The 27,070-nt window shown below is 40.2% G+C and overlaps 1 protein-coding gene across 4 annotated transcripts in view; it reads left to right on the top strand.

Moving 5' to 3' along the window:
• FAM222B (family with sequence similarity 222 member B) overlaps nucleotides 1-25,973 on the top strand; it is a 46,104-nt gene extending 20,131 nt beyond the window's left edge. For 2 of the 4 annotated variants that reach the window (XM_084651188.1, XM_084651189.1), the window contains exons 2-4: nucleotides 12,366-12,493; nucleotides 20,460-22,038; nucleotides 25,826-25,973. In XM_084651188.1, the coding sequence (XP_084507314.1) occupies nucleotides 12,412-12,493; nucleotides 20,460-22,038; nucleotides 25,826-25,853 (1,689 nt within the window). In that variant the 5' untranslated portion in view covers nucleotides 12,366-12,411 and the 3' untranslated portion in view covers nucleotides 25,854-25,973. Of the gene's footprint in view, nucleotides 1-12,365; nucleotides 12,494-20,459 lie in introns of all 4 variants that reach the window. The other 2 variants (XR_014714417.1, XM_084651190.1) reach the window with 2 other exon arrangements.
• The last annotated feature ends 1,097 nt before the right edge of the window (nucleotides 25,974-27,070 follow it).

Below are 27,070 nucleotides of genomic sequence, written 5' to 3'. Positions count from 1 at the left end.
CTTTGCAAATTAATGCACTGAGGTCCTGTAATATCTAGGCTACAGCTGTAATTATTATGTTGGGGCATTTGTCAAATGTGACACTATTTGGCTTTGGTCCCACACACCCTGCCCACCTTTCTTTTCCAGGTTATAGCATAGTTACATAGTTATAGTTTGATTCTATCTACACATAATTTGTTGTCAGAACTTGAAAAAAACTACTGACCAAAGGTGAGTAGGAAATTTTATCTGGTAAGGGGGAAAGCTTCAGAGGAATTTAAGCTTTCTCTCTGCAACCACAAATTTCTTTCTAATGAGAATCTGCATCAGGTCATACTCTGAAGTTCTGCCTTCCTGAGTCTAAAGACAGAAATTTCTGGCTCTGCTAATACTTCGGGCTTCCAAAAGTCTCTTACATGTTCTGGGCAGTTTCACTGTTGCTGTTCTGAACTGTGGGTAACAGTGAAACTGGCAAGAAGAAGCAGGTCTGTTCTGCTCCTGGGGAAATCTTCAAATACAGAGACCCTTGCTCAGGGTAGCTAGGAGGTGGTAGGGGTGTGTGTGTGTCTGCCCTTTTTTCCTATTCAGAAGTTTTAGAGGGTGGCCTTCCTGTTTCTCAGAAACTTATTAAATGGATGCTGTTATGAAAAATAGGTCTGGGCTTAACACCGTGGTAGGACCCTCAGCACCTTCACCCTTCCTAATAGCTGAAGGCAGGAGGCTGCTCCTAAAACTTCCTGGTGGTGGTCCACGCCTCTTGTATCACACTTTGACGAGCAGGTGTCTAGCAAAGTTTACTACTACTGAGAATACTTGTGTAGCAACTTCCATTTGAGGGTCTTGGAGCACTTTCCAAATACTAAGCCTCACCACTTGCCCTATGAAGTAAGAAAGTATAGATTCCAAGGCCAGGAGAGACCACTCTGATTATCTAGTCTGACTTCCTGTATAATGCAGGCCAAAGAACTTCCCAAATAATTCCTAGAACATCCCCATTTTATAGATGGAGAAACAGCTGTAGAGAAGGTGTCTCACCCAAAGTCACACAGGATGTCTGCAGCAGAGCAAGGAATAAAACCTAGATCTGCAGTCTTGTACCTTAATCACAAGTCTACTGTTCCTCCCACCCAAGAAATTACTGCATTGTAATTGGGTTACAGTCGTATGGCAGCTGGGACCTTAAATTCAATACTAACATAATTTAATAGTGAAGCAACTATCAACTTTATTGAACGTGTCCACATGCCACAGGCATTATAAAGGTGCAGGAGTGCCTTTCTAACTAAGGCTGCACTTGGCTTTTCATTTTGTTTTATATGGAGACTAGTGTCTCCTCCCCAAATGTACAGTACATAATCTGTACTGGATAAAAATTGGATTTTCTGTTTATTTTCAACTAGATCTATTGTTTGGTTTAAGTTAAAATTAATTTAAAAACTAGGAGAGTGTTTTCCTTCTGCAGTGTCTGGCTACCAAATGGCTGGCTTATTTTTCACATTTTACATATAGTTAAAACATGTTGCCTGTTGGTTTGAATGTACATTCTGAATAAATTTGGTTGAAATTAAGCACAGGAAAATAATCATATAGTCACAATTTTCATTACTCAGGGTGGCTACCGTTTCCCAACACTTATGGTGAGTAAACTGAAGCTACCCAATGCAGGCCAAGCTAGTCACACCATGAGTAAATTTTATCATTTTGTTAATGAGTTTTTAAAAGAAAAAACTGGAACAAACAGGGATTGTCGTATGCAGCCACCAGGACTGCCCCACTTCCAATATGATTCAAGATCAGGGTTTGAATCCTGAACCTTCAGTTCACCATATTAATCATCTATTCCTTCAACTACAAGAGTAACATGTCTTGTGTGTGGGGCAGCCATTAGAGAGAAATATCACACACCATTTGCTAATGGCTTACACAACTATTTGCTTGACAGCAGTAGATTGCTGGGAATTGGAACTCCTGGTTCTATTCCCAGCTTTAGAGGGGAGAGTGGTTAGTAGTTAGAGCAGGGGAGACTGGGACGTGGAGTGAAGAAATATTACACACAACACAGCTAAGTTCCTTACAATAAAATACAAATCCTTAATTACAGCCTCATGCTTTTCCCATAAACACAGCACAGTTAACCTCTGCACATATGTTTTCTGATGTTGCTGGGGTTGTAATTGAGTTTTGCATTATACTGTAAGGGAGATTAATGTGTAGTATGTTACTTTATCACTTGCTGGCAGAAATAAGTTCCTTGTGATGATGCAGAATCTTTCACTGTCTGTGAAAATATGCTATGTAGGAATTACGATGCGGTTAAGAGGTTTCCCATAACTTGATATTTTCTTCCTTTTTAAGGTTTGCATTGAGCAGATGTTACACTTTAACCAATCTTAATCCATTTCTTATGGAATTATTTAGCTTCCAATAACTTCCACAACTTGGTAGGTGCTGAGCAAACATCTATGAAACAGTGACATGATCCCTGCCCTGAAGAAGATGGATGCCTTTTGTTGTTTCAAAGATCTGGTCAGGAGTCTGGAGGGCATTTTCCTGGGATATTATGTTAGTCATTGAAGAGCCTTTGTGACATCTTTTAAGAGTAGGGAATTTAGCCTGCTGTTCTGGCCAACTTCTGATTTTGATAACTGCACTCTGCCTACGTACATTACACCACTACCTTGGATACAGTTTCCTTCCCTGTTCTGTCCCCAGCTCTGCCACTTACTCCAAAGCCTCAGCTGATCTGTTCGTGTAATAGGGCGCCCATCACTGTAGCATAGAGGACCTTGCAAACTTTAACTTATCCTCTCATACCTGACAAGATAGAGATTATCCCTTGTATAAGTGACAGTCGAAGCACAGAGTGACTAAATGACTTGCCTAAGATCACATGGCAGAACCAGGATTTATACCCAGGTCTCATGAGTCCAGTCCAATGTCTTAATTACAAGACCAGCCTTCCTTCTATTTAATTTTTGTCTTGATTTTATGCATCTGTAAAATGGAATATGCGCAATTCATGGCTGTCTCAGGGTGGTTGGGAGGCCGAAGTAGTATTTGTAAGGTTCGTTGAGATGCCTGGATGAAGGACAAAGAGTTAATAATTAAAATTGGAAGTAAGCTGTAAAGGGGTGGAACCATATTTTGGTCTGTTGGCTAGCAAAAATGCAAAATATAAATGGGCCAACCAGCAGAAATTAAGTTAAAACATATTTAGTGAGAAGCATTGTTAATGGCTTTATTTTGGCCCAACTAACCAGGCATTAGTGGAAATGTATGGTGATTTGCAATGGGGAAGCCACACAAGCAATTTCGTGTTTGTCCACATCGTTGCTAACAGCTTCCTTTGCAGAGTACAAGCAGGAGTAGGCTTCTTGCCAACAACAGCGTCATTCAGATTAGGGCTTTAGTTCAATTATGTCTAATTAACATTTATTGCAGATAGCAGTGATAATTACTTCCAAGTCAGTTTGTTTGCAGTGGTTATCCCAAGGCTAAAGTACAAGTTGGATGGATTTTAATAACTGAAGTGATGCATTGCTCTTCCTTTTTTTTTTAAGACCTCATTTATACCAAAGGCCAGAAGCTATGTAAAACTCCATTTTACAATTAAAACCTACTGTTCTACTCTTCAGCAGATGTGCAGTGCTGTATTTTAAGATCTAATAAGACCAACCTAAAATGGTTTTTTATATTCAAAAATCATATACTGGAACTTGCTGCTTTATCACAATAAAATGGATTTGATGGTACTGATGTCATTCACGGTAATGCATACCTGTTATGAGATTATAGGTGCAATATTTTAATCTTTTGGCTGAATTTGAACTTCTGTTCAAAATTACAGATATTGATTTGAAGCCAGGTAGCCCTTCCTGACAGCTTTCAAGTCCAAAAGGATTGTAATGTTGCCAGTGTTTGTTTTGTGAACTCTTACTTTAAAGCCCCTTAGTTTTCTGTTTTGAGTGTTTTCAGTGGGTTGGGAAAAAGGGCAAGAAGTGGATCCATATACATTTCAATTTCTTCTTTCTTGCTTTTCAAACTAACTAATTTTGTTGCCTGACTAACATTATAAATGGTGGTCAGCCTAAAGGTGAAATGGTTTATAAGCAAAACCTTAATTAAACTGCAAGGAGCAAAATTGATTTTATTGACGCTCTTAGAGAGATCTAGAAGAGGACCTTCTTGATTCAGACAACCAAAAAACTTTATATTGGTAGAAGCTGATAGGACACTTCAACTCATACAAAAGGCAGCTCTCCACTGTTCACTCCTTCTCTCCTTGTTTACTCCCCATACACTTGCTAGAGTGATTTATTGCCATATCAAGAAAAGCCGCCGCCTCTGTAACATTACTTTGCAATTTTTGACTTATAAAATATTAAAAGGTTGTTGCATGTGTTGTCTGTGAAAACAGTGCTGGTCTGATAGTTTAGTTATGAAAAATAGTTAGGTATGTCAAATATATTGTTCTTCTAGCAGGTTATAGCAGAGATACTACACAAGAATGTTTCCTTGTGGATTCCCAGAAAGGGAGGGATGGTGGAGAAGGGGAGAGCAGGAAGTCTGGGAGATATGCTGATGATATCAGTCTAGACTTTCAGAGTAGCAGCCGTGTTAGTCTAAGAACAGGAGGACTTGTGGCCCCTTCGAGACTAACCAGTTTATTTGAGCATGAGCTTTCGTGAGCTACACGTGATGGAACTGACTGAAATTGTAATAAATACCAATGTCGGCTAGTGGGGATGGTGTGTGGTGTGTGTATCACATTTTAAGAGCATACACTCAGAGTGACGCTGCATTATGAAAGGAGACAAAAACGTAACACCTAACTAATACCACTTAGATATGCTGATTCCTAAATCACTGGCCTTCTCAAACCGACGTTTGTAATGCCCTGACCTTTTTGAAAATACAGAATTTTTCCTTTCAGTATTGTGTGAATTACGTAAACAATTCCTGCCTGTGTAATTGGTATGAATGTGTTCAGGAGAACATAGTCTAGTTTTTGAAGTATATATTATGGGTTACTTTGGGAGAGCAAAAAAGGAATCAGAGTAGCAGCCGTGTTAGTCTGTATCCGCAAAAAGAAAAGGAGGACTTGTGGCTGCTTAGAGACTAACCAATTTATTTGAGCATAAAGTTCATGAGCTACAGCTCACTTCATCAGATGCATCCGATGAAGTGAGCTGTGAAGCTCATGCTCAGATAAATTTGTTAGTCTCTAAGGTGCCACAAGTCCTCCTTTTCTTATTGCAAAAAAGGAATGAGCTTCAGTGGTCTGTAGTTTTGTCTTTAGTGTCTTAACTGGGAGTAAACAAGACAGTTCCGCTAGAAGCATGAAAATCAGCTTGCATTCAGTTATGTTTGTAACAGGCACTTACATATGGTTGTACCAAAGCAACTTTACAACCCTAGTTTGTCCTGGAGCATTTTTTCAGGCTGAACTTACAGTTATGCAGTGTGTATTTGGGATTTTGTCATAATCATAATGCATTGTTACTATTTATTAAATTTAATGCAGTTTCTATATGAATAAGGGGAAGAAGTGAAGCACGTCCCTGAGCCATAGGTACTTAAAGCCCTCAGAAGGCTTAAGGGACCCCAGGGTGCTGGAAACTTTATATAGTTTTGAGCTTTTCTTTTGTGTGAGTAGTTTCTGTTGCCTTCTCAAATCTCTGAGCTTTGTGACCTCAGTAGTGAAGGTCTATAGTTAATCCTGGAATTTCAAACATGCATGTTTATTTTCATGAGTCTAAAATTAGACTTCACCAGCTTACTTTTTTCAAAATCAGACCTGTTTCTCATTTCATTGGCCTATGTCAGTTTTGTGGGGACCATTTCCTTTGCCTGCTTGAGAGTTTCAGGCAGTATGGTATGTTTGAAAGGTCAGCAAAAACTTTTAATTTGAGCATGTGATCTATTTATTTAGTGGCAGAACATGTAAATTAGAGTAATGGGACTTTGTTTCTAGCACTGGGCTGTTAAGAACAAGTAATTTACTCTATGCTGTACAAGATACCAGAGGCATCTGTGTTCCCTGATAGAACTGCTGCCTCTGAAGTTTGCTATTTTCTGGTTGATAAGCATAGAATTTTCTTGAAATTTTAAGCTCTACTATGGCAACCTCTGAGAAGTCTCTTGCTAAAACTGATGGAGCCCTTCCATCGATAGCTCAGTTTAGGATGAAGTTAAGTGTAGGTCACCTTGCCCTGTGGCAGCTGAAATAGTTGAGCCCACTCTGGAAATGGGGTACAGAATGCTTTCTACTACCAAGACAAAACAATACATACTCTCAGCCTTCATCATCTCAATTTATTGGTAACTTAATGGTAAAAAAAACATAGTAGGGGTGTTTGTGATTAGTCCAAAACAAAGCATTACAACTCAAGAATTCAGAATTAAGCTGAAAAAAACATTCAGTTAAGGCACCCAACCAGCCCTAACTCGGCCCTATAGTGATGTCCTAAAATAACGATGATGGCAGTCTAGTGTTGCGGTCCCAGATTAGATGTGATTGATTTTTAAAGAGTCAGTGTTTTTATCTTCTGACTTTAAAAATCACTAATGGAGATTTTTGTCTGGGGGGAATTTTAGTTTTAAAAGAATATTTTAAAATTTCATGAACAAGAAGCCCAAAGAGACTGCTATGTGCAATATTTCTAGTGATTAGATTATATGTAGTGTCAGCTCTAAATCTCTTTTTATATTTAACTTTTAAGGGCAGATTTAGTGATACATCAAGCAGCCAGAGCACCCAGTTAAGCTGGGTTTACAGCTGCTTTGCATTGTTGGAGCAGTGTAAAGCAGCCACAATATACTGGTGAATCTAGTCTTTCAGTCAATTGCAAATAAGCGGGCTGTGTTAGCGAGTGAAGAGCGTTGGGAGGGAGCAAAGAAAGCTCAGACTGAGTCCTAATGTGTCCTCTGCACAGTTCCCTCAGTTCCCACAACAGTGCTGCCTCAAAGGACAGTGATAAGGGGAGCCCTGCAAGCACTGATGCCCAAGAGAGTATGCAGCCTTGGAGTCTTCATAGACAGTGGCAGTTGGGCCTCATCTGCCAGTGAGAACTGTTTATACATATGGTCCAGTCTCTCTCCTACCACTGAGTCATTCCAACCAATAGAATTGATGCTTTTATTTCAGCTGGTGAGGAAGGGTTGAGTTGCTTCTGTCCCAATGGCCCACTTAAGAGTTAGTTGACCTTGTCTCTAGTCTATATAATTATAACACTTAGATAAAGTGACTGCATTACTCCATTATGGAGATCATTAAGGACAAAAAAAACCCTGACATACTAAATCTGTTAGAAGACATGTTAATTTTTAACTGATCAGCTAATGAATTTACTTGTAAAATCTTAGAATATTCATTGTGTTCTCAAAGAACTTGGGGAGGGTATACTGTATTTTTAATTTAAAAAAAATAAGAGATTGAAGCATGTCTTAAAGTACAAAATGAAGCTCAGCTTTAACTATGGAGTCATAACCAGCTCCTCCATGATACGTTTTCTTAGCACTGCCAGAACACCTACACTGTTTCTCTTAATAGCCACTATTTCCCTGGCCATTATGAATTAAATTATTGGCAGTCCGCCTACAGTGGAGACCAGGAAAAGGTGGTAATTCTTTTTAAAATGCATTTTAAAAAAAAATTCTCATATAAATAAAGCTCTTTCTTTAAGACATGTTTTGCCTTTGTCATCACAAATCTCCTGTGTACAGATCTCCTATATTTAAAGTGAGTAACTTAGCTTGTGGGCTCCTACACAGAATGAACTAGGCAAAGCTTATTTTTGCAGACTTTTAGTAAACATAAGGTCTGTGTGAGTTGGAGATGAAATCAGATTCTTAACTATGTAAATTGGTATGCTTTGGACACCAAGGAAATGCTGCTTTCCCATGATAGCAGTCTGACCACTCTGAACTTAATGCTGTCTTGGGCTGCTCTTAGCCACTTGTTCACATTTTGAATGTGTCGTCATCCTGTTTATTGCTGTAGGTACGTGTAAGGCATTGACGCTCTCTGTCGCACTTTAGCAAGAGGAAGAGTCACAATACTTTAAGACTATAATGATATTTAAAGACTGAACAGTTAAATAAGCCCTCTGCATATCTCACTCTAGTGTTACTTGTGCAGTCATAAAGTATTGTTAGTGCGGTTTGTACTTTATATGGTGGTGCTCCTTTCTTTAGGGGGTGTGCATACAAAAGTTGTTACATAAAACATTAGAGGCTAAGAGATACTTTAGCCATGAAATAAGAGAGAGCACCAGATCCTGGATTAGCCGCTGTTTTTTCCGGAGTACAAATGAGATGCTTACAGGACCTGATGATGATTGATTAAAATCCTCTGCATTGCTGAAGTTTGCATTGGAACTCTGTGAAGAGCAGACAATGAACAAAGATGACAGAGAAACAGGCCTCAGTTATGCCAGACTTGTGAAACTAATAGAAGAGTGAGGAAAGAGAGGGTAGATACTTTCTGCTGAATCTGAGCTTTTGCTTACTCAGGTGAAGCAGTAAAAGTGTATAAGGGAAAAATGCCAAAGTCTGTGGAAATTTACAATGTTTTTTGTCATCTTTGGTTTAAAAGGGATCTGAATGCTTATTTTGTCTTTCATTCTTGTTGGGTATAATTTGGAGGCGGGAACTGTCCACAGGATGCCAGGAAAGTTCTCATGGAATTCTGCAGCTTTGTTTATATTCATGAATAAGTTTCTTAAATGTAGAGGCTAAGCAATGTCTCTGTTCCTAAAATAATTTAATTTAAGCTCTGGATGTGGCAAGCCATCGCTGAGGGTTTTTTTTAAACCCCTTTAAATCCCATTGAGAACTCAGTCTGTTACAGGCTGAGGAAAAATTACAGTTCAGGTTTTGAGGTCTGAAAGAAAATGCAAGATTTGTGAGGTGAACACAGTTATTACCATCTATTAGTGATAGTCACAGTGAAGTTGTTCTCTTGGTGTTTTGCATAATTATCTGAATTCTGCACTGCCTGGAGAGTTCCATGTATTTATATTTCTCACAGGATTGCCAGTGAATTCCTTAGGTTTTCAAAGGGCTGTCTGTTTTGGGCTTGTCTGCCTTGATCAGTAGCGTGGAATAGTCATGCTGGCTTTCAGTGCCCTAAATTATGGTGAGCTCCACTTCTCCACTACTCACAACTGGCACTTGTTTGCACATGTAACTTAGTTGACAATATACCTGGGAGACTTGCTTCTAATATTTTGAAAGTATTCATGCTATAAAGATGCAGCTTTTTCATAAACAAATATTTGCGGAGAAAAACCTATCAGATTTATGGTGCTTGGTTTTGATCAACCTTTGATCAGTTGGCTCAATAAGCAAGTTAATGTCTTGTACAAATTGACCAACTGTTATGACATGGAAAACTTTGGTTATGTCTACACTGCAGTTAACCTGCAGCTGGCTTGTGACAGCTGACTTAGGCTCAGGATAAGGGGCTGTTTAATGGTGGTATAGACGTTCAGGCTTGGGCTGAAGCCCAAGTTCTGGGGCCCTTCCACCTCATAGAATTTTAAAACTGAGAACTAAATTTAGAGTCAAGATCCATGCTTCTGGTTTCCATCACGTAGCCTTTAATGTATGGTAGTGGTGAAATGATCATTCATGGTTTCACTGGTTAAAACTGTCCCTTCAATGCAAAGCTGTTTGGGTATGTGTGCTTTAAGATGGGTATATCATGGAGTGTATGCCACAACTTGTATACCACTGGTGTCAATCCCATTGATCTAATGGGAACTGATTTAGTCAAATCCAGTTTCAAATTCAGAAACTTGTAGTACTCTCCAAAAAGGCATCTACATGGAGTTCTGGTACCCAAAGAGCTCCAAAGAGCCTCTACCTTCTTGTTGATAGCCCAAGGCTCTTAAAGATGAGAAAGTCATAGAATGCTGCAAATGTTCTTCATTGCCTAACAGTAGTGGGCAATGAAGAACATTTGCAGCATTCTATGTCTTTCTCATCTTTAAGAACCTTGGGCTATGTCTACTCTACAGCTTACGTCGGCATAACTTCTGTCATTCAGGGGTGTGAATAAACCACCCCCCGAGCAACGTAAATTACTCTGACATAAGTGCCGGGTGGACAGTGCTATGTCTGGACGAACTTCTCCCTCTGACATAGCTTCTGCTGCTCGCAGGGGCTAGAGTAGTTAAGACAAAGAGGGAGCTCCCATCAGCTTAGAGCAGCTGCGTTAGAGAACTTATAGTGGCACAGCTGCATTGATGCAGCCGCGCTGCTGTAAACTCTCGAGTGTAGCCATGTCCTTAAAGTTTCTTCTACCTGTGATGGCCATAGCTGATCCCATTAGACCATAGAAGTTGCTAAACTTCCATGCCAAGATACAGGATGTTTATTCTCAACTAGTTTCCTTGTAGGGGTAGAGGTTTGTTTCAAGTGCTCCCAATGGCTTGAAAGGAATTTGTTAGAAAACTTAGAAAACTTTATCAACTCAAAACTATCAGTTGTGAAGTCCATCACTTTTCTATAAAATCTATCTTGAGCAGTCTGAGCTTTAGATATTATCACTAAGGTCCTGTTAACATGAGAATATAGCATCAATTTAACTAAAGGTGTGACTTCAAACCAGTATAGTTAGGGATTTGCACTGGTTTGCATGGACGCTCATATTTTGGTTTAGTTGAAGTTAACTGGGAATAAAAGTAAGCAAAACTGACATAAGACACTCTCTAAAATTTAACTGTACAGCTTTAATGTGTAGACGAGGCCTAAAAGTCTTACCATCCTATATTTTTCACCAATACGCATCACTGTGGAAACCCAGATTTTTGCCTGCCTTCTGTTAGCAGGTTTCAAGTTCATCATTCCCTTAAATAATTTACCTATGTGGTGCTGAAATTCCAGTGAAACATCTGCTCTTTGAGAGAACAGCATCTGGAGCAAACGGGATTAACCTGTTAGTGTGGTGGCTGGTAAATGCATACAGTCCACTGCCTTTATTTCCCTAAAGGCATCTTGTTGGAGCAGCAAGCACCTTGCATAGAAGGCTGCTTTTTCTGAAGGTGCTTGTTTTTGTTTAATAAGGGTTCCTGGCTCTACTGAGAGAAGCACTTCTCACAAGGTGGCTTTTTGTGCTTCTCTAAATGGTGCAAGAATATCAGTTTAACTTTTTTTTCCAGTATTTGTTTTCAAATTATTTACCTAGAGCAAACAAAACCCCTTCGTCACTTATCTGCTGACCTGTCATGCTGATAAATGGACCGCTGCATTCCATTAAAGTCAGGGTGTATGGTACTTGGTATGGCTTCTTGGTGACAGCTGATCATTTTTCATTTGTTGACCTATCTCTGTGTTACCTTCACAGTACGTTTTAAAACACAGGTTAGTCTTAGCCAACCTGACATAGTGCTGGACAATCCGATTGCATTTTCTACAGTTGTGTCCTCTCAGAATGACACCCAAGCAGACGTGTCTGGTGCTAGTTCATTTACAACTGGGGCAGCATCAATCTCACTAGCTGAGTCTTGTTAGTGTTATGAAGGGATTTAAAGACTGAGTTATCTGTGCTGCAAAAGTCATTTCTTAACTCTGCGCCTAGGTATAAATGCTTATAAGAGAATTGTTCTCTTTAGGTAGGTAGCTGATGTGCACCTAGAGTTTCTATCTTCCTTCGTTTTAGAAGTAGGTTTGATCTATTTAAATCCAAGGCTGAAAAGGCAAAATAGGTTCCCTATTAGGGGAGTTTTGTAACCCTGAAAGGAAGCATTGTGTATGTCAGTTTTGCTCCTCTGTGCAATGTGCTGCATGCCATATAACTCTAGCTGTGGGTTATTCACCCGTCTTGTAACCTTCAGGGACGCTGTTTTGCTTATAGATAAAATAACTTTATTGCCTGGGTTTATTAGGTTGCAGTTGTGCAGCTTTCTCCGTTATTCAAGGACTACAGCTGTTCTATATCTTATCTTTGAACGGCAGCTTGGTAACTCTTTTTATGCAATTCGGTAGAACCACAGTAGGATGGCCTGTCATAGGAAACCCAGAACTATTTTTTTCCCCTTCAGAATAACCCTGCAAATGCAAGTGCCAAAATTTGCCGTTTGTAGGTTAAATGGTAGAAACGTTCCAATGCTGGTGAATGCTGTTAAGTGTTGGCATTTTTCATTTCCCAGTTAGTGTACAGATGCGCCATATTAAAATGTCAGTTTAACCATCACCACAGTTGGAAAGTACATTGTTGCTATAGATAAGAATAAGATATATTTTTAATCAACAATACTGCTAATTAAATTGCATCGGTGAAGCATGGGTCCCTCTTTCACATAGGGTTGGCTGTTTGCTTCTGTTTCATCTCAGTATTATCTGTGTATTATAACCTTGAATTGTCTTTGTTGTTGCAGTGTGCGGAGGAGTGAATGCCCCATGTTGTGTTAGTGCCTGTCTGCCATGCTGGCCTGTCTACCAGGACCAGGTGACCTCTCCTCTCAGCTTCTTTCTTACCCGCAGATGAACACTGGACTTCAGAAATGTGAGTGATGTTTTGCCTTCAGGACGAGGTTAATTGTTAAATCTGGCACTAGTATAGCTATGAAATAAACATTTAGGTACAGCGGAAAATCTCTTTAATATTTTGTCTTTTATGTTTTGTCGTGCCTTCAAGGCATCCATCAATAATGGTTGTGAGAAACCACTCTCAAAGTTCAAGCATTAGCAGCTAGCCTTCCCTTTCCAGTGTTTGAGAGGTTAATTTTAATCATAGCAGTACAACACACTTGAATTCTTGCCTCTTTACTAAAAGCATTAGGCAGTGAAACCGTACATATTGATTTGGCTCTTAATAGAATTTTTTTTCTGGTTCCTTTTCACCAAATTGAATTGAAAAGCAGACCCCAATAGCTGTTAAATCATTCTTAATGCAGAGTTGTTGCAGTTTGTTTTGTTGATATAGGGATATATCGCATTCTGATAAAACACAAATATTTGTAATCTGGCCAGTATTTCCAGTATTCAGAGTGCTGTCTCTCCATCCTGCTGTCTTTCCTGTGGCTTTGAAAGTTCTTGCATAGAATTACGGCAGTAACCAACACATTTACTTTCACTAACCTCTTTCATCCCTGTGACATTTTCACTGATATTTCAGGAGAACCTTCTATTCAGATCCAAGCATTAGTTTATTAGGGAATAGTTTAAATCATCCTCTCTTTGCCCCCCTCCCCCACTTCCCCTCATCCTCCTGAGATCCCTTGAGTCACAAATTGATTCCACAGTTGGGGTGGCAAATAAGAAACTATTCCAAGAATGTTTATTAAAGAACTGGGCATAATGATCTCCTTACAGAAATGTAGTTTAGCCTGTCCCTAGTATCTGCAACTTGTACAAGGGGAAAATTCATATCTCTTCATTTAGCTTTTGGTTTTGGACTTGCTATCACCTTTTTAAATCAAATAATTTACACTCCGATTATATTCAAACTAAACAACATGTTATGGTCCATGACTTGCTAATGAAATTTGGCATGGGAATATTGAGGAGTAAAGGTAATAGTCTACTAGTTATGTAACTGGGGCATACCAGAAGAGAACAAATTCTTGAGATGTGTGTGTCTTACATCACTGTATTTGTAATTTCCCCAAATGTGCTTTGTAATTGTAGTAACAGTTGTGACATTAACACAATTAATATTAACAAGCAGTGGGAAGGACTTGAAGCCAGCCTAGGGAAAGAACAAGTTAAAGAATATTGAGATGTATTCAAGTCATTAGGGCCTGATAAAATTTAGGGTACTAAAGGAACTAGCTGAAGCAATCTCAGCACCATTAGCAGTTATTTCTGAGAACTTATGGAGAATGGACTAGGTCCCAGAGGACTGGAGAAGGGCATACATAGTACCTACCTTTCAGAAGGGGAACAAAGAGGTGCTGTGAAACTATAGACCAGTCAGCCTAACATCGGTACCTGGAAAGATACTGGAACAAATTATCAAACAATCAGTTTTTAAGCATCTAGAAGATAATAGGGTTATAAGTATAGTCAGTGTGGATTTGTCAAGAACAAATCATGCCAAATCAATCTAATTTCCTCCCTTGACAGGGTTGCTGTCCTAGTGGATAGGGAAGTTGTAGATGTGATATATCTTGATTTAAGTAATGCTTTTGACAGTCCCACGTGACATTCTCATAGGCAAACTAGGGAAATGTGATCTAGTTTAAATTACTGTAAAGGTGGGTGCAAAACTGAAAGATAGTATCAATGATTTGCTGTCAAGCTGGGGGCATTTTTCTAGTGAGATTCCATGGGGTCTGTTCTGGTCTATTCAATATTTTCACTAATACTCTCCCCTCCATTGTGCAACTATCTTTGTATAAATTTTGCAGATGACGCCAACCTGGCACTTTTTTGAGGACAGGATTTGAATTCAAAACAACCTGGAAAGTTGGAGAATTGGTTTGAAATCAACAAGATGAAATTCAATATAGACAAGTGCAAAGTACTACACTTAGGAAGGAAAAAATCTAATGCACAACTACAAAATCTGGAGTAAATGGTTAGGTGGCAGCACTGCTGGAAAGGATATGAGGGTATAGTGGGTCACAAGTTGACTGTGGCTATGTCTACACTATGGCTTATGTTGGCATAACTTATGTTGCTCGGGAGGTGAATAAACCACCCCCCTGAGCGACATACGTTACACAGACATAAGCGCCCGTGTGGACAGCGCTATGTCGGCGGGAGAACGTCTCCTGCCAACAGAGCTCCCGCCACTTGTGGAGGTGGTTTTATTATGCTGACAGGAGAGCTGTGTGTGTGCAGGCAAGCCCTGTGAGTCAACATTGTGGTGCAGTTGCAAAAAAGGCTAATAGTATTCTGGGGTGTATTAACAGAAGTGTCCTATGTCAGACTCGGGAGGAGATTGTCTTGCTCTACTCAACACTGGTGAGTCCTCAGTAGAATACTATGTCCCCTTCTGGGCACCACGCTTCAGGAAGGATATGGACAAACTGGAGAGAGTCCAGAGGAGAGCAACAAAAACAAAAAGGTTTAGAAAAGCTGACCTATATGGGGAGACTTAAAAAAAAACAAACTGGGCATGTTTAATCTTGTGAAAGGAAGACTGAGGGGGCCCGTCCTCAAATACGTTAAGGGCTGCTCTAAAGAGCACTGTGATTGGTTTTCCATGTCCACTGAAGATAAGACAAGTAGTAATGCACTTAATCTGCATCAAGGGAGATTTAGGTTGATATTAGAAAAAACATTTTCGGATAGTTAAGCACTGGGATAGGCTGCCAAGGGAAGTCGTGGAATCCCCATCATTGTCGGTTTTAAGAACGGTTAGATAAACTTCTGTGAGAGATGGTCTAAGTATAATTTGTCCTGTCTCAGTGGAAGGGGCTGGGCTGAGCAACTTCTCAAAGCCCGTGCTAGCCGTACATTTCTGTGGTTGCAGCAAGAGGATGTGCCCAGAAAGGGGCTTTCACAATGTGATATGCAGGTAGACTGCCATCTAATAGCATTCTCCCCCCCCCTTTTTTTTTTCCCCTCCTTTCCATCTTATTAATATATGTAGCATTATGTCTTTTCAGCTGAATATTGCTGACTAAAACTACATGGGAGGGGAGAAAACTTAGTGCACTTTCTTACGAAGAAAACCTACAATTTGTTAAAAAGCTTCCTTGGAAGCTTCATACTGAAAGGGCAAATTAGTGAAATCTTTTAACATGTTTGTTTGGTGAGATGAGGGTGTGAATTGTAGGCCAATTTCATACTGCATTAGTTCTATATTTTCTAAAGGTAACAGGAATATCTGTTAGCTAGCAATATCTCTTAGCCTGATATTGCCGGCTCTTTCCAGGCACTGCTTGACACTGGACTGAAAGCAGTACCATAACCTCATTTAGGACTTGTCTACACAGGGAAAAAGCCTGCAGTAGCTACTCCCACACTTACTCTTGCTGTTCACTTCATGTCTTAGTGCACAATAATTTACTGCACTTCGGAAGCACATTAAGCTAAACTGTTCAAGAAGTGCTCAGTAAGCGTGTCCACAAAGGGAGTTAGCGCTGAGTAGCTCGTGCACTATAAATTTTCACCCTAACTTGCTGCTCACTAATTTTCCTAGTGTAGACATGCCCTTAGTGAAGAGTTTAGGTACTGTGTTTAAAAGAATTTAGCACATAAAGTGGCTGGCAGATGTTTAAACGCCACTAATGCTTAGCAGTTCCAGTTAGCTCTGATTTATATTGAAAATCAAAATGGCCCCTCTGCGGCAGATGCGTATGAGATTATTTGGTGCATTTCTCCACATCCGGTATATGCATAAATAGTCTTGCTCCTGGCCAAAGGAAAGCTGAGTTAATAAGCATTTTTAATGAACAATGTGTGGGGGGTTTTTTTTGTTTAGGGATAGCTGGAGAAGAGGATTTGAAATAGTCCCATGCTTTTTATAGAAGCCTTAAGAAACTCTCTAACTGTACCAGATAACTTTTATTAATAGAAGTCCAGAAAGCCTGAGGAATTGTTCTAGATATAGCTCTCTGGATCACATTGGTCTTGCATTCTATTTAAAGCTCTACATAGTTACTTTCTTTTCTGTCCACCTCCAGGTGAAGGGCTTTTTTCCAAGGCTACTGCATGAAGGCAGAGGTGCTAGATGACTTGTAAATATTTTGTCTTTTTGAAACTGATAATGTATCAGTATTTCTATTTATTTATTTATATATATGTTTATTTATTTTAAAGACTTTGCCAAAAAAACCTCAATTTTGTAAGATTTCAAGGGAAAGCAGAGTAACCCTGAAATTTGTCCTTCACCCACATGTGTGGGATTTCTCATTGGTCTCTTATCTGAATTCTTTGCTTCCTTCCTTCCTTCTGTTTCTTAAATATAACACTGAAGACCATATCAAATACTTGAGGCAAAGAATGCATTGTCAAAAGAGCAAAAATGCCTTTTTATTGGGCAATGATCATAGTTTCCAGTGATGTAAAGACAGGTGCCTCAGGGCCTTCAAAGAAAAAGATTGATTGAGATGATGGTGGAGTAGCCACAGTTGAGACGAAGTGTGGGTTTTATATTCCTGGACTAAAAGACTAATCAACAGGCTAAAATTAACTCCTTCCCAAAGACTGAGGACTCTCATTAAACCTACAGGAAAATTGCAGCAGTTGAGAGCTTTACCCAGGAATTGGGTATAGCTCTTCTTTTTTTGTTTTGAATTTGATTATTGTAAGGATCCTTAAGGCTTGTTATACTTTAATGAATTTTAATGAAAATATAACCATAAGTAGGTTACAAAGCTGTGGTTTAAAGCCTGAATGTTAAATGCACATAAAGAAAAATGTTTTATTCGTATTGAAATTAATCAGAGAAATACGCCATTGCTAACAAGAAAATATTTCTGATATTTAGAGGTGCACATCTAATTGTTATATGGACTGGCACAGAAATCTGGAACCGATCACAAGTGATGGGGATGTTGGACAGCAAAGACACATTTTGTTTAAATTATGCTTGATATTTTCCCATTCATTTTGTCAGCTGAGGTAATCTATTTTTTTCTATCCTACGTAATCCCCATGACTACTTCACTGTAGCCTTGGAATCACTGTACTGGTCCTTCAGGTCCCCTGAGTACGCCTTAATTCCTGTTTCTGACTCATTCACAGTTTTCTCTGTTTTGTTGCCCAAATTGATCCTGCAAAGATTAGAGTCTACTGTGAAGAATAACTACTGGTGTAACATCATTACATTTTATGTAGTATATGGGGAGCCTCAGGAATATGTTCTCTTGATCAGTCCTAAGTAAATTATGGATGTTTTAGCTAGTTCAGGGCAAGAGAGGCATTGACTCTGTAAACTAGAATTACATAGGAAAGGAGGGGGAAGGTGAGGGAATGGGTTGTTAACTTGAGAGGCCAATTCAAAGGGGATTTGAAAAATGGTTTGTCAGTTACTTAAGATAGGACATCAGGTTTCATCTTGGTGCATGTTTAACTTGAACTGACCGCTTGTTTTCACTCTTAAAGTAAACTATTGTGCTTTTAAAATAAGGAACTCTGGTTCAGAGCTATAGATGTGCTATAGTTGATAGATGCAAAGTGTTCAGTTTTGCATATTAAAATGTGATAAATATTTTAACTGCTACCTGACAATAATTGTAATGCATTGTCAAAGTACACCCAAGACCTTACCTACTGGAAAGGTGGCAAACTATCCAACATACTAGGTCACTAACATTTATTACCCAGTTTGATATTGGATTTCTGAAATTCTTGTCTAGTTTTTCCATAGAATGTAAAAGAAAGATGCCTTGAAGTGTTAAGCAGAAACTCTATCTGAAATTGGCCAAGTTCACACAACCCAAGTTGCAGAAAGGCCTGGATTCCCTTCAGCCTGATCAGTTAACTCTTTCATCAGAATTACCTAGCATGTTTCCAAGGTAGGCATCTTTTGGAAAAGGCAGAGAAGATGAGAAGGAATAGAAGAACCTGCTAAAAATACAGCCAACAAAGTTTTGAGAGCTGCTGACAGAAACCTGGCAACAGAGTACTAGCATTGCCTAACTTGAGGAGACGTTCCTGACTTCATTAGAAATGCAAGGAGCTCAGTCAAAAAGGAAGTTAGAACCTGCATGACAGGGTGAGGTGAGACATGAGAACAAAGAGGATGTTCAGGTTAATAAATATCAAATTAGTATTCCCTCTAATTAGTAGGGGGGGGTGGTAGATGCCAGTGCTTAAACACCATGGTGAGAGGCATCTCAGAAACAATGAAGATGGATAGGTAAACTGCCAGCTGGCACAGCCGAGTGCATGCTGTGCTAAAGAAACAACTAGCTTATAAATATTCCCATTTTACAAAGGATATGTTTAATTTTGTTGTTGCTTCTCCTTTTGGTATCCATCCCATCATCTCTTGCATTGCCCTTGGTTTCTAAGGACAGCTTTTCTTACAGAAGCAGTGCCCTGCCTTCAGTTTTAGAGACTAAAATCATACGCTCTGTAGACAGTGATTGAAAGGGAGCTAGTAATGCTGCTTAGACCTTAACCATACTTGGTAGATAACTTCTTCTAAGCAAATTGTTTTCCAAAAGGCTATAATCAAGTGCATATGTTCAAGCAAAGGTCTGCCTCCCTAGTAGCAGCATGATCTCTGGTGGGCTGTAGTTCCTAGGTCTCTTCTGCTTGGGACAGTGAGATACCAAGCGCACTGGCAATGGCCCTGCTGGGCTCTGGAGAAGTCAGCTGCAGAACCCCCTACCAGCAAATCACTGCAGTAGCGTGTGTAGGAGCTATGGAGGAAGCTAAAGATCTTGTTCTATGAGAGGGGAGCTGCTTTTCTGGTGGACAAAATCTGCAAGGTGAAAAATCAAGCAGAAGGGGAATGAGATTATGGAAGAGCAAGCCTATATTGGAAGATTATAAAATTGCTTTTAAAGCAAAGGCTTATGGGAGGCAGCCAGTAGAGCTTTAAAGGGAAATGTGCTGTCTAATCCACAGATGCATTCCACCCTCCTAGATTTTCATATGGCCTTTGCCGAAATGTACAAATGGCAGCCTGCTGCTCAACCTTCAGCCAGGTGGATATCTGCTAAGTGAGGATAAATGGAACAGGATGGCTGTCTGGAATAATTTTGCCCACATGTGGTAGATAAATGTGCCTTTAGGATCTGTTGTGGTACCCTGATTGTAACCGTTTATTGTTAGGATACTCTCCCAAACTGTCTGTCATAGTGAATATGGAGATTAGCTGAGTAGGGATGGACAGAGGTGAAAGGCACAAAATAATGCGTCTTTAGCAGAATGGGAATTATATAACCCGGCTAAACTAGAATTACTAAAGACTTCTCAAAGAACCTTTGAGTATTTGCCAAAGAAGACAGTTTAAAAAATGTTAAGTGCCTCAATTTCTGAATAATGCTGACATTGAAATCCAAGTAGTTTTTATTTGAAGTGGCTTTATATGGGGCTCACACCAACATTCTGTGCATTTTTCCATTCTGTTCGCTAACTTCCTTCTCTGTTTCCTAAACTAGAAGCTCAGGATTCCAAGAACAGCTTAAGAAGGGGGCTAGGGAGGGAGGGCAGAGGCAGATTTTAAGTCTGAGAATATTCATTAGGCTGCAGCATTTGCCCGACCTCTTATCCAGCATAGAAAATAATCTGAGGTGCAGGCCATCCGATGCGTTGATTGCGGCACACCTGGTTTGTCCAGAGCTCCTCAAGGGTTAATGTAACTACCATCATTTTCTGAATAAACTTAGTTTAAGAAATGGTCTGGTTCAGTTTTTACTCCCTTCAGGCTGGTCTTGCCTGAAGTTGAGTGGTGCGTCATGTTGGTTTCCACTGATGAAGGGAATCAGATAACTGGTGCTTGCCCACTGGTTTTGGGAAGATTCGGCTCTTTTATCTTTTGAATGCTTTTATAACTTGCTTGTTCTGAGAGAACGCTGCTTCTTTCCAGGGTCAGTACTGATGGATTCCCTCTATCTCCACAGGGGACACTACACAGAAGATGAGATCTGCACAGTATCCTACCCCAGCAGAATTGGATGCTTATGCTAAGAAGGTTGCCAACAATCCACTGACTATAAAAATTTTTCCAAACAGCGTCAAGGTTCCCCAGAGGAAACACATACGCCGTACTGTGAATGGACTTGATACTTCAGGCCAGAGGTATAGTCCTTACCCATCCCAGCCCACCACAAAAACAGGCCTGCTCGCGATAGTCAAATCTCCAGCTAAAGGAATTATCAAAGACTTGGACGGAACACGCTCACGTCTGCTGCCGGAAGCAATGATGAATCCCCCTTCCACACCGTACATTGCACCTAGCACTTTAAACCACCCCCAGGCGCTTGCTCGCCAGCAGGCCCTTCAGCATGCACAGACTCTGCCACACCCCCAGAGCATACCGCAGCCGCAGACTTTGCAGCTCCCTCAGGGTATACTGCCGCCACAAAGCTTAACACACCCTCAGGGTATACCGCAGCCGCAGACTTTGCCGCACCCTCAGAATATGCAGCAGCCGCAGAGCTTGCAGCATCCTCAGACCATGGCACATCAAGCTCTGCAGCACCATGCAAACACTTTGCTGCAGCCGGGTTTACATGGAAGCAGAAAGATGCCGGATGCAGATGCGCCGCCGAATGTGACCGTGTCTACCTCAACCATTCCCCTCTCTATGGCTGCCACTCTGCAGCAGAACCAGCCGCCAGACCTGAGCAGCATTGTGCACCAGATTAACCAGTTCTGCCAGGCCAGAGCTGGCATTAGCACTACCTCAGTATGTGAGGGACAGATTGCAAACCCTAGCCCCATAAGTCGCAATCTGCTGATCAATGCAAGTACCAGGGTGTCTACTCACAACGTTCCCACTCCCATGCCTTCCTGTGTAGTAAACCCTGTAGATCATGCTGCTGCTGCTATTTCGTCTTCTGCCTCTGTTAACGTACCCATGGTAAACATCAGCAGGGTGCCGTCTGCATACCAGACTGAAATGAAATCAGTTGCATGGAACCAGCATCAGCTTGCACATCTCCAGCAGATGTGTGGCGATGCTGCTGGACCTACTGGACTTGCCGGGAAGCACCCTCACAGAGAGATTGCAGGGCAAGGTTTTCCTGGTAAAACTTCAAACTACCCTCAAGAACTGTGCATGAGCCAGTCTTTCAACTTAAAGCCCCCTATTGAGAAGCCTACACCTTCCCCACCTGTGAATGGATTGCAGGGACCCTTGCCATATACTAATGGGCACTATTTCCAGCCCATATGGAATAACATTCTGCCCACACCGAACAGTGACAGCTCTGGGTCACAGGACCTTGCCATGCCTTTTCATGGAGGACAGCCAGCAGGGGCACCACTAGATTGTGCAGCAGGAGCTCATTATAGAGCCGGAGCTGGTTCATCCAGCCAGAATAGTGTGATGCAGACCATGGATTACCTAAGTGGGGACTTCCAACAGGCGTGCTTCAGAGATCAGAGTATGGCTGTCCTGGGAAAAGTCCATCGGCCTCCCATGAACCGAGCGCCTGAACCAACTGATAGTCGAAATCTTCATATTCAGCACCCGGGGTATAGATAGGCTGCAGTCACTTTCACAGACAAAATTAGAGGTTTAGTCTTAATTTTAATTAATAAGCAAAGTATTTTTAATTTGCAAACTTGTGTGATCATTATAATCATTGAAACAAGACTTAAGGTATATTTAAAAGCTTTACATCCACATTTTTCCTCTTAGCATCAAATATATAACATGCCTTTTGTTTCAAATAACTTGATTACACTACTGCATCCCACAGCTATTTCTTCACCACAGAATCCTCTTTGCTCAGCATTTGCCTTCTACTTGGTGACTACTTGCTGGACTGTTAAGTTGCTGCAGGGTTCACAGTTGCATCTAGTAGCCAGGTCTTTAAAGAGCTAGGTAGCATAGATGCTTACATTTCCATCTAAATTTCCTCTACAGATTAAGAGCAACAAAATTTGTCAGGAAGTAGGGCTTATGTTCAACTCTAAAGCCTGTTTCATTAAATGCATTAAACGTTGACCATTTGCACTGTCTAGCGACTTATTTAATTGAAAAGAGAGCCTACTTTTGAAAGGATTTAGCTAGGGTTATATATTTAGGCATTAACATAGGAAGAAGCTTTTTGCTAGCTCTTGCAGAGAGTTCTGCATTTGTCATTTTGACTTTGGTCTATCTCCAGAGTCAAAAGCCCCTCACAGACCTTCTGGATGCTTTGTTGAGGACAGGGTATGGGAGTGGCAGTTTTAGGATGTAGGGTACATAGCTGCAATAGTAGCTGCCTCCTTCCCTCTTCGCTTCCACTTGACCATTTTAAAGCTAACTATGTCTGAACCCCTCGCTGCTAGGAGTCTGGATTTCCTGATACAAAGTGCTGTATTGAGGTTTTATTCCAGGAATCTAGACCCATTGACGACCCCACAAGGGTTCAGTTGCTCCTCCAGTAGATAGAATTAATTTCAGGGTAGATTAGCATATTTAGAAGTCTGTCTCCACTGTAAAGGTAAGGGCACATAGTGACTGGAATGGCATTCTCACATTCCGACAGCATCAATGAAATGAAATGAAGCTCTAGAGACATGGTGGGTCTTACAGCCCTGTACTCTTATATGTTAAAGCACCAACATAGATGCGATAGAACAGTTCTCATATCTGGGAATTACCATTTAAGCTATTTTTAAAGTACTCTTTTCCCAGATTCTCTGTGCCTAACTACTTCTCTTCCCTCCCCATGTCACTTAAAGCAGCTAAATGAGTTGGTGACCGATAGAACACTAACTATTGGATAACCTCAATGTCTCATTCTCTTCAGCATATTGAAACATCCCTTCTTTTAAAGCTAAATTTATTGTAAGTAGGAAGTTTCTCATCTCTGTAAATGAGACTAATACTTGATCATAATGATCACAGTCAAGTTTGGAATTAAAAAAAAAAAAGTAAATGCATTGATTCTTTATATGTACACTGGCTAAAAATATTGCTCTACACTGTAACTTTTAAGTGTAATATTTCTGTATGAATGTCGCCTGGTAGCGTGGGTTTGAGTAGCATTGTGTATGAGTGAACCCCCTGGCCTCTGCCATTCACTGGCCTCCCTCACAGCCCTTTGAAAAACAAAGCCTTAAGTATTTGCTCCTTGAACTTTCCTTAATGAGCATGATTTAAAATCTTAAGACATCATACAAAATTTAAAAAAAAAACACAACAAACTTACAAGTTTTGAAGTGATGTCATAGTTGGCTAGAGATTCTTAAAGATTTTCGTAAATGGAAAAAATTAGAAAACATTTATTTGTATTTTTTAATTTAGACGTGTAGTTCTGGGCTGTAACAAATATTTAGGTTTCAAAGCTTAGCAGAGTACGTTTTCTGATTCCTTGCGTAAGATAGTACACTTACACCATGTCATTATTTAAATTCTTTTAAGTGTACTATAAACCGTTCTTTAGTGATTACTCTTTAGCTGTTAAGCAGTCTGACTAAAGACGGATTAAATTATGTGTTGGCTTGTGTTGCCTTATATTTAAAAGGAAAAATTGCCTGATTGTGTTATGCCAAATGATAGCAACATGAAGTCCTAATTTATTGTTTATAATCGTATTCCTGCAGTCTTTGTGAAAACTGGTAAATATACATCTATGAAAGAACTAAAACCCTGAGGCTTTTCATGCAATATTTTTCTGAATACATTATCTTGGAAGCCAAGGATTGAGTCTGAAGCTGCTTCCCTTCCATTTTCCCTGTCGCCTCTTCCCCTCCTCCAAATTGATCTAAGGCTGTGCTGTGACTTTAACATTTCCCACTAAAGTAGTTACTGTAAGGTGTTCTGCTACCTGAAATATGCCTACGTTTTATTGGGTTCAGTAGCCTACTGCAAGTACAAACCCCAGACGGCGATTCATCTTCTGCCCTCCCCCCAAAACGGAGAGCTAGTGAAAGCCCATGTTTCGGCTCTTGACAAAAAGTGGTATAAATGTCTGAAGTTACGCTAATGTTACAGTAAGCCACGGGAGATAGTCTGAGAGTCTTGTCATGCGTTGTTCTGAACTAATAACTGCCAATAGAATCGTCACCTCTGAGACTTTGGCCTGATGCAGCAGGACTGTGAAGCAAAAATATTCAAGACACATCCAGGTAGGACATTCCATTAGCTGTTCAAAAAATTAGAACAATTTTGCTTTTAAAACCTACTCAGATATTTCGCCTTGTTCTGAGTCCAGTTTTTATTGAAAATAACTACATTCTGCATCAGTGTCTGACTAACAGCTTTTTCTTATACTTAAGAGATTTTTACCCTTTTTTAATCAGTGTTTTTGTTCACTTACATGCTTAGTTTATAGACTCAACCTGTAAAAGAAACATTTACTCCAACATGAATCCAGCAATAAGGGTCCAATAAAGGGCCCCACTGGACATGCACTATTGCTCAAATGATGACAAAGGAGAGGGTGTTTGGTACTTAGTATCATTTGGTAGAATCTTTTTATTTTGGGACTCTTTTATGCAGAGTGATACTCTGGTGTGTTTAGTAGGAGCCATGCTTTTGACTTCTAGAAACATTTCGCAGTATTCATTCAGATTGATATTTTTCCTTCCTCCAGTTCCTGCTATAATTTTACTAATACAAAGATGAGGAACTGGTTCTAAGGAAAATGTAGCATTCTGGTCCTATTCCATGCAATATTGAATGCTGTGAAAGTTTTCCTACCTAGTAGAACTCTGTTTTGCATGTGTTTAATTTGTACAGCACTTTGTAAACTCTCTAGGCTTTCACTTGGGTCTTTGACATAGATGGGTGTCTTCCATTGGAATTTACACCACTGTTCCGATTAGAGCACTTCCAGCTTTCCACTTCTTCTCCACTGAAAGGTCAAGCACTTACGACCTCTGATGCAAATCTCTTGCATCCCCATTTCCATGTCTGGATATTGATGAAATCAATCTTTGACATTTATGGAATAATTCTTTCCTTTGGGGGGGGAAAGTAAGGAGCTAAATATTTCATATGTTTTTCTCAGTGAGCTCTGGATTATTTTATGCTGTGCTGTCAGCACCATAATCTATCCCCTCCTAATGCACTAAACTGGTTCAGCAGAATATTGCTATGCAGACACTTCTGCTGGTTTCTAATGATTTACTTCTGTCCAGTGGAGGTTGTTAGTAAACAGAGCAGAGAAGGGATAAGTGTGAAAGTGGTGAAAAGGCTTCCAATGGGAAACTTCCATCTCTGCTGTATCTTTTCTGTTGAGCAGTGGCTTTGAAGCTGTTATCAGCCCAATTTGTTACAGCCCAAAGTTAAAATATTATAATGACACTTGTGAATTTTCTTTCTTAGAGAACCTTTTCTGAAGCTTATGATGTGAAAGATGTCTCCACAGAACTCGGCCATTCCCGTAGAAACCAAACAGAAATGTTTGCTGGGGTTTGCTGTGGAGAGAATCGGGAATTGCTGCTGTATTTCATTAAAACACATACTGATTATATACGCTGCTTCTCATGTGCTACGGGTATAATGAGAATCTTTTCTTTTTTTTTTTTTTCTTTTGGTCTTCAGGAAAAATAAAAACTAAGCCAAAAAGTCCTTTTCCCTCTGCCCCTTCTGCTGTTTTTATGCAGTGTGAATGAATGAGGCTTGCTTGGCCTGTGGTATTCAACTGTAGCCAATGGCTGCAGGATGGACGTTTGCTGTGATAGTCTGCACTAAGAAATTCTGTGAGACTGTTACGTCGTGCAGAAAACTGCAGGCCAAAAAATGGTAAAATTCCTGAAGAAGTCTCTGTTTGGGCTGGATTTTCTCCATTCCTGATCTTTCTGTCTTGAGAGCTGTGGAGATATTTCCCCTTTAGTTTGATGTCATGAAAAATTGTTCTTAACTTGAAAGTTACTGTCACAGTCCTCCTGTCTCCTCTCCACTGCATTTTTCAGGTAGAGTGGAGATGAACTCTCCCCAGATGCCAGTATGAGTGCTTCGCTAGCTGGAACGCTTTGAATGAAGCAGAAACAAGGTGCATAGGCAAGTTGAGCACCTCTTCAAAGTAACCATCTCTTGTGAGTGTTCAATGAGAAACTTCCCATTAATCCATTGGTTTGTGGTCTGCTCCAGTTCTCCCACGCATACCTTGCTCTGGCTGCTCTTAGAAGTTGAATCCCCTTGTCAATCTAGCATAAAAGAATATTGAAAAGAAACCACCGTACCCCATTAGAGATGCCCACAGGGGTTCGGTAGATCAGGTCTCAGCAAACCCCAAAATAAACAAATCGTTCTACAACACTCAAATAGGAAAATGAGTGAGGTGGCTATGGCAAGGCAGATTAATCTACCAAGTCGTCCATCCCAAATAAACTGTGACTTGCCAGTTAGTGAAATGTACTGGCGTTTACCTCTTACTTCTCAAGTAGAGAATAGGAGGAAGATTCAGGGTGGGATTTGTAAAGTACTCTAAAAGGGTACTTTAACACATCTTATTTTAACGAGGCAGAGAGAATAAAAATCTTTGAGGAGAAGGACAAAACTTGTGCTAGTTAGGTCTGTTCCATTGCTCACCTGTTGTGTGACTTTCAGAAGTTATTAGAATGTATG

Source organism: Lepidochelys olivacea (genome assembly GCF_965140295.1).
Source record: "Lepidochelys olivacea isolate rLepOli2 genome assembly, chromosome: 17".
Classification (NCBI taxonomy): Eukaryota; Metazoa; Chordata; order Testudines; family Cheloniidae; genus Lepidochelys; species Lepidochelys olivacea.
Note: the sequence above shows the minus strand (reverse complement) of the source record. Positions and strands in the feature narration are given on the sequence as shown.